This window comes from Dreissena polymorpha, chromosome 6, assembly GCF_020536995.1.
Source record: "Dreissena polymorpha isolate Duluth1 chromosome 6, UMN_Dpol_1.0, whole genome shotgun sequence".
Lineage (NCBI taxonomy): Eukaryota > Metazoa > Mollusca > Bivalvia > Myida > Dreissenidae > Dreissena > Dreissena polymorpha.
In genome coordinates this window covers 105375757-105390156 of record NC_068360.1, presented here as the reverse complement: position 1 = coordinate 105390156, position 14400 = coordinate 105375757, and the positions used below count along the sequence as shown (strand labels likewise).

Sequence of the window (14400 nt, the reverse complement as noted above, 5' to 3'; positions counted from 1 at the left end):
CATGTTTGAACTAAATTTTGTTCCATCAATTTTCATATAAAAGCAGCGTTATGGAGGTTGCATGGTGTAAGTCACTGAAGAATTTAATTATTTCTATATGTAATCATTACTTTAGCAGTAATTCTTTCTTGTTTAACTCTCTCCATTTCGGTTTTTATAGATTTCTGGATTCGTACCCAAATTTGTTCGTACTTGTGCTCATTTCGTATTTTAACCTTTAGAGCTTAAATTCTTCATTTATATAACTATTGTTATACTTTTATGAATCTTTAATAATCTAGTTTCTGAATGCAACTGCAGTATTTGTACTTTTGAAGTCAATATGTGTTTATACGTGGATGTTGAAGTAATCATGAAGTGAGTAAAAGGAACAACTTAACCGCGCACCGGTCCCAAAGTAGGTCAAGACAGAAAGGTCATAGTCATTTTGGTCAAAACACTACACTACCCCCTACTTTATTTAAAAAGAACTTAATAATGGCAGAGAACAAACAAGGACTAATTTCGATATAAGTTATACATCCAGGTGCAGACAGGTAATTCCTATATTTACTGAATTTACAGGTATTTAACAAGTAAATTAATCAGGATCCTAAAAGGAACATTGATGGTGACCTCTACTCAGTAGCTTCTGAGGAGGTACACAAAAACATTAAATACATGAATTTATCATCTTTGCTAAAAGATAACAAATTAAAGCCTATGCATTATTTAAGATAACCTCTACTCAGTAACTTCTGAGAAGGTAACACAATTTAAATGCACGAATTTATCATCTTTGCTTGAATATGACAAATTATATTTATGAATCACTCAAGTATCTAATAACAATAAACCTACAGCACAGAGATGACTACTGCATTCTGTACAATCTGAGGGCATTATTGCAGCTCACCTCAAGGACATGCTCTACCGGTACGCTTCGGCACTTGGCAACACCCTCAGCAATTCGAAAGAGCTAATTTGGTGCTGAAAACCATTTGCCAGTCGCACGGAAGTAGGGAGCATCTGTCTCAAGAAGGAGCTTATTTACATCAAGAAAAGCCTCAGATTGGTCCATACTGAATCCCTGAACATTTCTATTAAAACTGAAGAAATTGTTCGGGAAGGCTGCAAGCCACATTGTTAAGACATATGTGTCGCCCGTGAAATAATGGACATGAAATCTCTGAGTCCTTGAAATGGGACTCAGAAGGTGCAGAAGCTGAAGATAGGCCTCCACTCCACTGTCACCAGATACCCCACGACAGTGAACGACCACCACATGGCGATCATTGATCATGTGCAACATTGCACGCACTAAATCATTCTGGCGTGGCCACTGTTTATCAGGTACTGAGTGATCCAGACCAATTTCACCAAGGCCAACCACCCTTTCACACTTGAGCATATTGCGGACGCGATCTAGAGCATTGTTAATGCGGTCCTTGCTCATAGTAGAGTGTTTTGGGTGCAGTCCGACTACCACTCCAACATTGGATGGTAGACCTGACATGTCTTTGGGGGATGGGAAGGTCTTGGGATCACAAAAGATCCCAATGCCACCAACCAATCTTACTCGCTGGTGATCCTCCACCTGACCCAGCTCCATCAACTCATCAACCGACATGCAAGGGACCTGAGCCGCATTTCTCAACCGGTCAATATGAAAATGCGAATCGAAAGCCACCGGTAGACTCTTAACTGACTGAAGCTGTATGTCAGAAGGACAAGGGAAAATCGATATCCAATAGTCCCTGTCTTCTGGCTGAAGGATTGCAGCTAGTATACTTAGGGCGCGCCAGTGGATTAACACGGCAGGGGAGTTGGCAGGTGACAGGACATATTGTTGAGGGACCGAAACCACTAAATAGTTGCATACTTCCACCATCGCTTGCCTACAATCTTGGGACACTCGACACTGCAAGCACTCTTTGTCGGTTAACAAGGTCAACCAGCTCAGACAATATGCAAGGACGGCGAAGCAACCATGTCGCCACCTGGGTCAGTGCCATTACTCGACCCTTAGCCAATGATGCATCATTACATGGCAAACGGTATTCAAATATTCCTGGGATGTGATGCCTGAAAGCATGTACTCGAGGAAGATCTTGTCCCTCAAGAGTACAGCCGGGCACACAACACCCCAGGTTAGTGGGCATTTCCTGTTTGTCCAATTTTTGTCGGACCTGACTCACATGGACATCCATGCGAGCCACTGCCGTGCATGGATCGGCTAATCATGAGCTTAGCCGAAATTGGGGCTAGCTCAGATAGCTCACTCCCAATATTGTCTTCCTCACTCATCAATGGAATAGGAATTCCTACTACAGCGCTACTTGGATGAGTGATTGTGCATGATGACTGCGCAGCCGAGTGCGGCAGACAGTCACCACGATAATGGGAGGCAGGCATGCCTACTTTAACCAATGACCGCTGTCGTTTCCTAAAACTCGTTCGATGTCATGGGCGTTTTGAGGTAGGCTGCCCTATTTTAGACAGCGCTACTGGACCGGGATAAACCAGGACCTCTGGTTCCTGACAAGTTTCAGGGTCTTTGGATCCATGCTCAATTTCCGGGGCCTCACTATCAGAATGGAGGAGGGCCTCAGCCTCTGCCTCCGTCATGTCAATTAAATTTTCAAGGTCCATTCTGTAACACACAACATTATTTCTGTGACACCCTTTATTTACATTTATCAGTTTTTGTTAATAACATGTTAGTTGAAACATAACTTTTTCAGCATATACTGTAACTAGTTAATAAAGGCATTAATTGTTACGGCAAGTTGGGCATTTGTATTTGTTAGTATCAAGTGCTTCAGTGGATGTTACATTAACACATGAGCCATGGAACCATTCATCGCAAAAATCACATTGTATCATAAAGCGACCATCCCAAGGTGTTCGACAGACATAGTACAAATCGGTTTCCTCACAAGGAGGTGCATCAATGACTGCACCTGGAATATGAGATTTAAGCCTTACAATCCAGTCAGGAATATTGCGATCGCGACAGGGCATTATCCTGTCATGGTTCACAACAAAGAATGCGTTCCTTAGCTGCACTTGATACAAATAGGCTGAAAATTTTTTAGAAATTAAATCGGGTCATTTCCAAGGTGAACACAGCTTGCGACACTTGCCTTTTTTGATAGCTGTATCCAACAAATAGACAATGTCACCTACTGCATATGGCCGCAGCAATACTTTAATGTCGTAATTTCTTTTCATACGTTTAAGGATGTTTTTGAGTGTATCTCTTGCTACAGAATGAGCTCTTTCAATGTTTTCAGTCAAGTCTCGAACCTAGTCATCAGTACATTCAGACTTTTGTTGTTCATTGGGGAACATAAGTTGTGCAGGGGTATTCACCTCACGGCAAAGCATCAACCGGTTAGGTGTATAATCCGTACTGCAATTTACTGAAGCCCTGATGGCACCCGCTATTTGCTGCATATACATGTCCCACCTGTGTTGAGACTTGCCAAGAAAACATCTTATTGCATCCATCAGAGTCCTGTTGAATCTCTCAACCTGACCATTCGCTGATGGTCTATAGGGTGTTGTTCGAGATTTGTGAATTTGCAGTGCTTTGTCAAGTGTTTCAAACAGCTTACTTTCAAAGTTTCGACCCTGATCAGAAAATAATTTAAATGGATAGCCAAACCTCGAGAAAAATGAGTCAATAGCAGCCTTAGCTGTGACATCAGCTTTTTGTGATGGAAGTGGTACACATTCAACCCATTTAGTAAATTGGTCAGCCATTACCAAACAATGCTCATTGCCATTATCAGTTTTAGGTAAGGGACCTAAAAAGTCAATGTGTACCCGTTCCATGGGAGCACCTGCCTGATATTCAGTCATGGGTACTACCCCATAAGCTTTGTTTTTAACCAGGTTTTCCGAAGGAAAAAACTGGTTATTAGATTGGCGAATGCGGGCGGGCTGGCTGGCTGGCTGGCTGGCGGGCTGGCTGGCTGGCTGGCTGGCGGGCTGGCGGGCGGGCGGAACAAGCTTGTCCGGGCCATAACTATGTCGTTCATTGTCAGATTTTAAAATCATTTGGCACATTTGTTCACCATCATTGGACGGTGTGTCGCGCGAAATAATTACGTCGATATCTCCAAGGTCAAGGTCACACTTTGAGTTCAAAGGTCAAAAATGGCCATAAATGAGCTTGTCCTGGCCATAACTATGTCATTCATTGTGAGATTTTAAAATCATTTGGCACATTTGTTCACCATCATGGGACGGTGTGTCGCACGAAAGAATCACGTCAATATCTCCAATGTCAAGGTCGCCACGACTAAAATTAGATTTTTTTTAAAAACAAACTTACAAAGGGGGTTAATTTTGTTTGTTCATTTCAAAAGTTCAGTTTGAGTTTTCTCCCTTTATCAGATTTTTTTTTTCACAATGAAAACCTGGTTTTGTGACAATTTTGTCCCTTGTTCTTGTTTCGACTGCACACATCACATGACAAAACATATGACTTGACATCTCTAGCCAAATGAAACCAAAAGAATTTTTCCTTTAATTTTGCCTTTGTGCGTGCTACCCCTTGGTGGCCCGAAGAAGGTATATCATGATGCCAGCTAATTGCATGTTTTTAAGTTCTTTGGGCACAACTTATTCCAATTCAGGAGAGTCATCTTTCTTTCTAAACAAAACATTGTCCAGCAGACTGAACATTTCTTTGTTTATCCAGAAATACTTGGCCTCAGGGCTAGACAAAAATAATACACCTTCATCTGGTGCCTTATTCTCCAGCAGCCAAGAAAGAATGAAATGTAAATTTGTATCTCTCTCCTGAGCAGAGCACAATTCTTGATTGGTAAAACCCCAACTTGCTGGATTCTCAGGAGTTGCCTCTAATTGAGATTTTATAGTGCAAACGTTCAATGGGTCACGTGATATGGCTATTTCAAAACAGGAATCACAATTGCAGGATTTTGGCAAAACCTCTGCGTGCAGGCAATTTGTAAGCTGATCTGACCAGACCAAACATTCAGATACTTGTCCTCCCGGGTCCCTCACGCGCCCATCATGCTGAGGACCCTGCTTCGGTCCTGTCCCAGCAGAGGGTTTATCATGGTGATCCACAGGACTAGTTTCCTGAATGAAATGTACTTTAGCAAAGGAAAGACTACCGCCTGTGGACAGCCCTATAGAATTGTCCACTTCCTCGGTAAAACTTCCCCATTGCTTGTCTGCCTTGGTGCAATATTGGCAACCCCCACAAGGCAAATCTCTGGGCTTAATACCTGTCACATATGATGGACAAGGAGACAGTGGGGGAGCGATTCGAGATAGGGCATCTGCATTTGCATGCTAAGACCCTGAACTATGCTGTACCACCATGTGGTATTGTGCCAGCTCCTCCAGCCATCTATCCAATCGCCCTTGAGGGTCCTTAAATTTCAACAACCAAGTCAGACTTGAATGGTTTGTACGAACTGTGAACACTCGTCCCAAGAGATAGTACTTAAACTGTCGTGTGAAACGTACAATGCTCAGTAGTTCTTTTCTGGTGGTGCAGTACTTTTTCTGCTCGGGCGCTAAAACCAAGCTGCCATATGCAATGACACACTCTTGCCCTGCCTGAACCTGACTAAGTACACCACCGATACCAGAGTCTGAGGCATCAGTGTCGAGAATGAACGGGTCAACACTGGTTGGCAACGTCAGGACAGGTGGCTGTACCAAGGCCTGACGAAGTTTTTGAAATGCCTCTTGTTCCTTTTCTTACCACCTGAACAAATTCTTGCCTGTTAGGTTATACAGAGGTTGTGCAAGTTTTGCAAAGTTCTGTATAAACATTCTATGGTAGTTAGCAAAACCCAAAAACCTTTTAACATCCTTAGAGCAGAGTGTTGTGGGCCATTCAGCTACAGTTTGAATATCACTTTGTGACATCCACAGCTTACTACCACCCACCATCCTACCCAAGAACTTAATTTCTTGTTGGAAAATATGCATTTTTTAGGTTTAAGTTTTAAGCCATGTAACCGGAACCTAAGTAGAGCTTCTGCAAGATTGTTAAGGTGGTCCTCAAAGGACTTTCCCATAACTAGGATGTCACCAAGAAACGCGAGGACTGTTTTCCAAGTCAGACCTCTAAGTACCAGGTTCACAACGCGGGAATATGTTGCCGGCGCGTTCGTGAGTCTGAAACCCATCCTGACATGTTCAAACAGGCCATACTTGGTTACAAACGCAGTTTTCTATCTTTCTATCAGGCTCACTGACTTTAACTTGCCAGTAAGCCGAGTTGGCGTCTAACTTCAAAAACCATATGTTACCAGACAATGTATCCAAACAATCCTCTACTAGGGGGAGTGGAAATGTGTCTTTTATAGTAACATTGTTCAAAGCACGGTAATCGATGCACCAACGTACAGATCCGTCGCGTTTACGGATAAGCAGTGGAGCCGATGCCCATTCAGACACTAACTCCAGCATCCAACATTTTCTTAAGATGAGCTTCTTCCTCATTTACAAAACATGGTGGGGTACGGCGCATGTGTTGCTTTATAGGCTTCGCATCGCCCGTGTCAATAGTATGTTCAATACTAGTGAAGTTTCCAAGATCATATTCGCTCTCTGCGAATACATCAGAATACTCAGTGAGTAGCCTGGAAAGCTTAATGGACTGACAGTCAGTAAGCTTTTCCTTGGAAAGTTGGAACACCTCTTTCAGGTGTTCAGGAAGTGTAGGAAGACCGCAATCAATGTTGTCAACATTGACTGAAGCACAATTGATCTCCCTACCACTTAACCTTGTGTTCACAACATTAGGTTTGCTAGACTCAACATTGGAGGTTGCTAAAGGATTTAGAGGAATAGCTCCTGAATAAAGGGGTATATTTACTATTTCTAATGTCTCATGTGCAGTTCCTACTAACTTGCCACGTTTCAATGTTTGGAATTTTGTCGGACGAATTGACAAAGCAAATCAGTGGCTTTTCACCGTCAGCTCTGACAATACGCGCCTACAATCTGGTTGAACATGACCCTTGTTGTGGCAGAAAAAGCACTCAACGCCCGGTAAAAACGCACGTTTTTTAGGTGGAGCGGCTTTTGCGACAACACGGTCATTTTTCGGCAAATTCAGTTTTTCAAGTTGTTTTGAGAGTTGCTGGATAGCTTTCTCTAACTGGGAAAAACGGGAGTCAGTTTCCGATTGAACCGTATTCAAGGATGGCTCAGCTTTTGAACGATTCGTACGTTTACCATCAATTGCTTGTGTAATATATTGATGATGGCGGACCTTGTCAAGAGCTTCTTGAATGGTACGTGGTTGCTCGAAACAGGCATGCTTGCCAGACTCTTTGTCAATGCAACCTTGGCAAAATTTGGAAATAGCCTTCCGAGAACAATGTTTCTCGGGGAGGTGCCGAAAGGCAGGAGTAGCCAATGTCAAAACACGGTCGGCCCAGTCCTCAAGCGCTTCATCTGCTTTTTGAGACTCTTGCTGGAACTTAGCACGACTAGTCTCTGGCAATTCCTTAGCCCCAAACCGGCCTTCTAACTTCCGCATTATTTTCTTGAAAGAATAGTTTTCCCCCATTTGAGTGGAAATGGCAAAAAAGTCTAGTGCTTTGCCGTCTAGGCACCAATTAAGGTAGTCCCGACTTTCGCCATCAGTCCACTTACCAACCCTCCTATAGCTCTCAAACTTTTGTTTAAAAGCTAACCAGCTTCCCTTCCCATCAAAGCGCAAATTTTTAGGCAACCGCTTAGAATTGCCATGATGACTAGCATGATATCCATGATCGGACATTTGGTCAGATTCGCTTGATGAGTCACTAAAGTAAAATCTAGATTTAGAATTTTCTTGCGTGGTACTTTGGTGACGCACTACTTTTGGCGTAGTGTTACCTATGTCGCATAAGTGACCGAGACCGAGACTCTGAGGAGTCACTTGACGTTCTACTTTTTGACAAATATTGGTGTTTATGTCTATGAGACCTATATTTTAATATCTTTGTGTGACCTATCACGTGACCGGTCATATGAGCTAGAGCTTGAACACGAGTCATTACTCTTAGTGCGCATTTGACGTCTTGTATACGAGCTCCTTGCTTTAGAAAGGTCATGGGGTCGTGAGCCTTTTTGGTCACGGAGCCTTTGACCATGACCTACAAGCTCAACCTTACTCTTTGAACTTTGTCGACCTTCATATGACCCACTTTCAGAAGGGTCACGAGATCGAGAACCTGACAGAGATTTGCGACATTGTTTTTGATGGCGAGAACTAGAAACATCTCTGCCAGAGTACTCCTTTTGGACACTAATGACTTCATGATGCTTTGTGCGAACTTGGGGTGCATTGGCTTTATGCATCCTATTCGCATATTTGTCAGTGCCCAAGTTGTGTGCTTCAGTTGTGGAGTAATTAAAGCTTAGCCTTTTTGAACTTTCAATGTATTGATGTCTGCTTCTTTCCATTTGTGAACTTGGTACCTCCGGTAAGGAGCTAAGATGCCGTGTGATATCCCCTATTGCGGAATATGAATGCTCTACCCTTGAGAACAATGCTGCAAGCTGGTCAGGATTGGAGACCGCTCGAGACTGCTTCTCGCTTGTGAGAGCACTCGCAATATTCTGGAAATCAGGGACATTATCATAGCTAGACAACTCCTCCCCTTCCTCTGTTTGGAATGGAACCTCAACATTTTGTATATTAGGAGTGAAGTCAACCATGTCCAAAACATTTCTAGGGACAGGGCCACCAAATACAATGGAAAGCAGTTGCTCATCTAGCTGGCCATACTTATCCCTCAACTGAAGCAAGAGGGTTGCACGCTTTGCGCCAATCCCCGGAAGCAAACGGACCTCTTCATCCGTTGCAAAATTTATGTTCATTAAGGCCATTATTGGGTAGGGTAAGTTATAACAAAACAAACTGTATTCTTACCAATGAAGACCTTAAAAAAATATATCACAAACACACAAACAAAACAAAACAGTCAAAATACAAAGTCAGAATTCGGAATAAAAAACAATGGGCCTGGTTAATGAATGCAATAGAATGCTATTCAAAACCATAAATAAATGAATAAATTCAATAAAGGACCAAAAAAACTAATTTGGAAGCAAAGACCACGTTTTTTGCAGACCACGATGTCCATGTGCGATAAAAAATGCAAGCTTTTAAATCGCTCACAATTGCCTAAATTCTCAATTAAATCCGTAAATATCCTTAAAGCATGTAGTCTGGACCTAATAGAAATGAAAAAGACTGACTTTTAAATGAAAAAAGGACAAAACTTGTAGAAAAGTTACCCTCCTTACTCCGAGTGAGTAAACAACGTACCTCGTCGCCAATGAAGTAATCATGAAGTGAGTAAAAGGAACAACTTACCCGCGCACCGGTCCCAAAGTAGGTCAAGACAGAACGGTCATAATCATTTCGGTCAAAACACTACACTGTTAAATTGTTAAATTAGAAAGGTCCTCCGTCAATGTCTTTTAGTAATATAGCTTATTTAGTTTCTTTGTCTATTTTCAGTATTTACCGCATGTATACCATCTTACATCATCGTATGTCATTGTGGAAAATAAATCGCATTAAGGACTTTGCGTAGTTTTCCGGTGGTATTAAATGGTTCTACTTGCTGGCCTTATACTTGTTCCACTACAGTAAATAACCTACCTATAACGTTTGCATGGAAACAAGAAAGTTGAGACAACAAACATATAAAGCCATGGAGTTGTATCATCAACGCAGCGGCGAACTGACCAATCAGTACAAATATCATTTGAGTGGACTAGAAGAATTTATCTTGTCAGACTTTCATCTATCGGAAAGCAGTTCCATAACCAATTAAAATAGTTATAGGGACGATTGTGACAAATTGTTAAAAAATTTTCAAGTCGCATATGCGACTCTTTTCAAATATTTGGACGGGGTAAAAACAACTGAAAGCCAAACCTTATCAACATGGCTTGAAAATTCATTTGAACAAGTAGAGGCTAGAATAAGGGACTGCCTTAAGTATATAAGGGCGCTCAAGGACCAGAAACTGGAAACAATAAGCAATAGTGATAAATCTTCGTCACCTAGCGTGGCCTTATCGAAGGCCACCGAGGCAAAGGCTGCCAAAATTAGACTCGAGTTTGTCGAAAAAGAGATCGAACTGATGAAAAAGCAGGCGTACATTAATGCTGATCTCGAGCTCTAAAAATATCAAAGGGAAGCAGCAGCGTTGGCTACTGAAGCTGAGGAGCTAGCAAATCCAACATGTGCGTCACATAATGGATCGGTTATAGGTGATTTTCTACCAGCTGAGGACTCTGTTGCAAAGGTAAACCGCTTTATAGCAGCCAATCCGACTGAATCCTGTATTAAAGCAAGAAAAACCTGTAAATGAATCTAGTGTTGCAGCACAATTTCTCCTAAGGAAAGATATTTGGGCATTAGATTTGAACGTTTAATTGGTACCAGCGGATTGGTTCCATGACGTGACGTCGATTTGTGACGTAACGTTAAAGACGTGACGTCGTTACTTAGTGATGTACTGGATTTGACACAAGGATTGTATATATATTTTGGATCGTTAATAAATGCTCATACCAAAAGCGGGTATTTGGCGTTTATATTGTTCCAACTATCGGGGAAATAGTAAATTACGGATTTCCCATTATCGGGGATAATTCTTAGTAAACAGCAAAATACGGAAATTCCCATCATCGGGGAAACTTCTTAACATTTGGTAGCAGAGCGTGGTTTCTAAATTGAGTGATCGATGGATCCAGTTGAATATTTAAAGACAGAGATTTTGTTGAAGAGGGAGAAAATAAGACTGAAAACTAATTTTACCAGAGCAATAAAAAAGGTAGTGTCAAATTTGGAGGGAAATGCATGTAGCGCGACAGTGAACGACGCTTGCAAGCAGTTGGATTTTGCGATGGACGAAATTATTAAAGGGCTTGATAGTTTATCCAATATGTACATGGAAGGAGATGAACTTGAAAAAAGTAAAATAGTAATTGCGGAGATGGAAAAGATTGAACTATCGGGGATAATTCTTAGTAAACAGCAAAATACGGAAATTCCCATTATCGGGGAAACTTCTTAACAACCTTATTCTGTCAAGACTTACACACTTTAATGACACATGTGCTAATTATCAAGCATGGAAATCTAGCTTCCAGTCCGTCAGCAAGGAAATGGTCATAAACAGTAGTGAAGAAATAGATCTTCATCTTCTTATCAAATATCTGGGTCCCAGCTATAGGAAGCACGCGATAAGCTTAAGAACAGCCTATCTTCATGATAGAGATGAAGCGTTGAATCAGATTTGGCATGGGTTGGACGAAAGATTCTGCTCACCAGAATGTGTACTAAATTCTTTTTCAAACCGACTGCAAGCTTTTCCTTGTTTGACAAATAAAGATAGAGCTAAACTCTATGACTTAGCAGACATCTTACAAGAGATTGAGGTGTTGATGACTAATCCCAAATACAGCAAAACGTTATCGTACTTCGATTCTTCGATCGGCGTAAATCCTATGGTGGGTAAGTTGCCCCACAGTCTTCAGCAGAAATGGATAACCCATGCATCTCACTACAAGGAACTTCATGGTGTGCCATTCCCACCGTTCAGTATATTTACGAGCTTCGTGAAAAAGTACAGCGTTATATACAACGACCCTAGTTTCTTTTATGAATCCCAGCCAACAAAAGGTTCCAGTACTTGTGGTAGACAAAGGGTTCACGATTCATCGTCTTCGAAACCAGCATACAGCGGTCGTATTGCAGCAGCAAAAACTGGAGTTCATCGCGATCAGAAATTTAATGTGTCTAGTGTATCTATTAATTAATGTTTAATCCACAATGGAGCTCCCCATTCTCTAGCCGAATGCAGAAATTTCAAATGTAAGACGGAGGAGGAGAAGAAGACGTTTCTCTTTGAAAACAAGTTGTGCTTTAGGTGCTATTCCGGAGCTCATCAAGCTCGCGACTGTAAAGTTTGTAATACCCAGAAACCCACAGACTCTCATGGTGGGGAGAAACAGCAAGCATCTACCTGGAGAAGGGACAGACAGCAGATCAACAGATCTACAGAACAGAAACAGAACATTGATAACAAATGTACTGAAATTTGTGGTGTAAATGTTGTTGGTAAATCGTGTGCAAAAATTATGCTTGTCAATGTATATGTCAAAGATAACCCAGATAACTGTGTTCAGTGTTATGCTACCATTGATGATCAAAGTAAAAGATGTCTAGCAAAGCCAGAATTATTTCAGCTCATAAATGTAACTGGCAAGTTTGTTGAGTATACAATGTCATCATGTAATGGTGTTTCTGTTAAATCTGGTAGAGAATCAGACAATTTGGTTGTTGAATGCATTGATAAAAGTGTACATTTTGATCTCCCTACTGTGTTAGAATGTCATGATATACCAAGAAACAGGAATGAGATTCCTACACCTAGTGTGGCAGCCAATCACCCACATTTGTCAGATATAGCCCCCTTAATCCCAGAGATAGATAGCAATTTAAAAATGTTGTTGTTGCTTGGCCGTGACATCCCAGACGTACATCACGTCATGGATCAACGCTTAGGTCCGAAAGATTCCCCTTTTGCACAACTCTTGCCTCTTGGTTGGTTGTGGTAGGTGAGGTCTGTTTAGGTAGTGCACACATTATCCCAGTTGTGAATGTTATGAAGACCTTTGTTGTGGGTGATGGACGAGCTTCACTTTTGCATCCGTGTCCTAGAAAATCCATGAGTCTGAGTCAAAGGAAATGGGCGAAGTGGCATATGATTATGACTGCAATTCAACCTATGTTATAGACAATGGTAGATATACTTTGTTCAAACCATGTAATAATGTATTAAACCTTGATCACATGTCATCACAGATGACGTATGATTATGTGTTCACGTCTACTGTCCGTGACGATAAGGAATCGTTGTCTATAGATGATAGAGGTTTTTTGGCCATCATGAGTGACGGGCTCGTCCTTGATTCTAGGAATAGGTGGTCTGCCCCCCTTCCTTTTAGGTCACCCCGTCATAAAATCCCAAATAACAAAGCACAGGCGCACCAAAGAGCAAAAAGTCTCCAAGCTAATTTGAGTAAGAACCCAGACAAGAGACAGAATTTCGTTGAATTAATGGGTGAATTACTTGCTAATGGCCATGCAGAAATCGCTCCAAAGCTACAGGATAAATCCGTGTTGTCTTCGACTTGTCTGTTCGGTTTGATGGCGTATCATTGAATTCTGTATTACTACAAGGCCCAGATCTCACCAACAGCCTTCTTGGTGTATTGCTTAGGTTAAGGCGTGAGCTAGTTGCAGTTTCGGTAGATATAGAACAAAAGTTCTATTGTTTTGGAGTTCACGAGAGTGATCGAGATTATCTCCGCTTTCTTTGGCATGAAGATAACGATGTCTCAAAGCCACTTGTAGAGTATCGTATGTCCAAACACGTGTTTGGTAACAGCCCATCTCCAGCTATAGCTAGTTACGCTTTAAGAAAGTCTGTTGAGAAATCGCATGACGATGTAAGGCAGTTTGTGCATAATGATTTTTATGTAGACGATGGGCTTACCTCATTTTCTACCGTTCCCCAGGCTGTGGATTAGCTCCAACGTTCACAAGCATGTCTGTCGGAAACAGGAATTCGTCTTCATAAAATTATTTCAAATAAACCTGACGTTATGAAAGGTTTTCCCAAGGAAGACTTAGCGGTGGTTTTGAACCATTTGATTTTGATCTTGAAAGCCTACCCGTACAACGTAGTCTAGGGCTTGAGTGGGATTTGAACTCAGACTGTTTTCTGTTCAGGTATCATGTACAGAATAAGCCATTGACCAAAAGAAGTGTATTGTCCATCATAAATAGTGTGTTCGACCCCATTGGCTTCTTAGCTCCTGTTATTATAGTGGGTAGAGTAATACTTAGAGATGTCATGTTTAGTGGTGTAGGCTCGGACGAACCGTTGCCTTCTGAGTTTGAGATTAGGTGGCAGTGTTGGTTAGAAAGTTTGAAAGAGTTGGAGTGTATCAAAGTCCCAAGGCCTCTTTTCAACATATCTCTGTCGGAGATGCACCAATAAGAATAACACCTGTTTTCTGACGCTTCGGAGAAAGCCATTGCAGCGGTAGCTTACATTGTTGGTTATTAATACCAAGCAAGCTAGTTTTGTTATGAGTAAAAGTAAAGGGACACACAATACCACGCTGAGAGCTCTGTGCCGCGGTATTAGTGACTGAGCTATTTTCGATAGTCGTAGAGAACTTGCATGTAGAGTTTACCCAGGTAGTGTTTTATACAGATAGTGAAGTTGTACTAGGGTACATAAACAACCAGTCACGTAGATTCTATACGTATGTAAGCAATAGAGTACAGAAGATTAGACTCGTAAGTACTCCTAAACAGTGGAGATACATTTGTTC

At 41.6% G+C, this 14400-nt stretch overlaps 1 protein-coding gene across 1 annotated transcript; it reads right to left on the bottom strand.

Annotated features, from left to right (window-relative positions):
• Positions 1 to 958: 958 nt before the first annotated feature.
• Positions 959 to 1870, bottom strand: LOC127835973 (uncharacterized). Its single transcript, XM_052362390.1, has one exon. It carries the CDS (start codon positions 1868 to 1870, stop codon positions 959 to 961), a length of 912 nt encoding a protein of 303 aa, XP_052218350.1.
• Positions 1871 to 14400: the final 12530 nt, after the last annotated feature.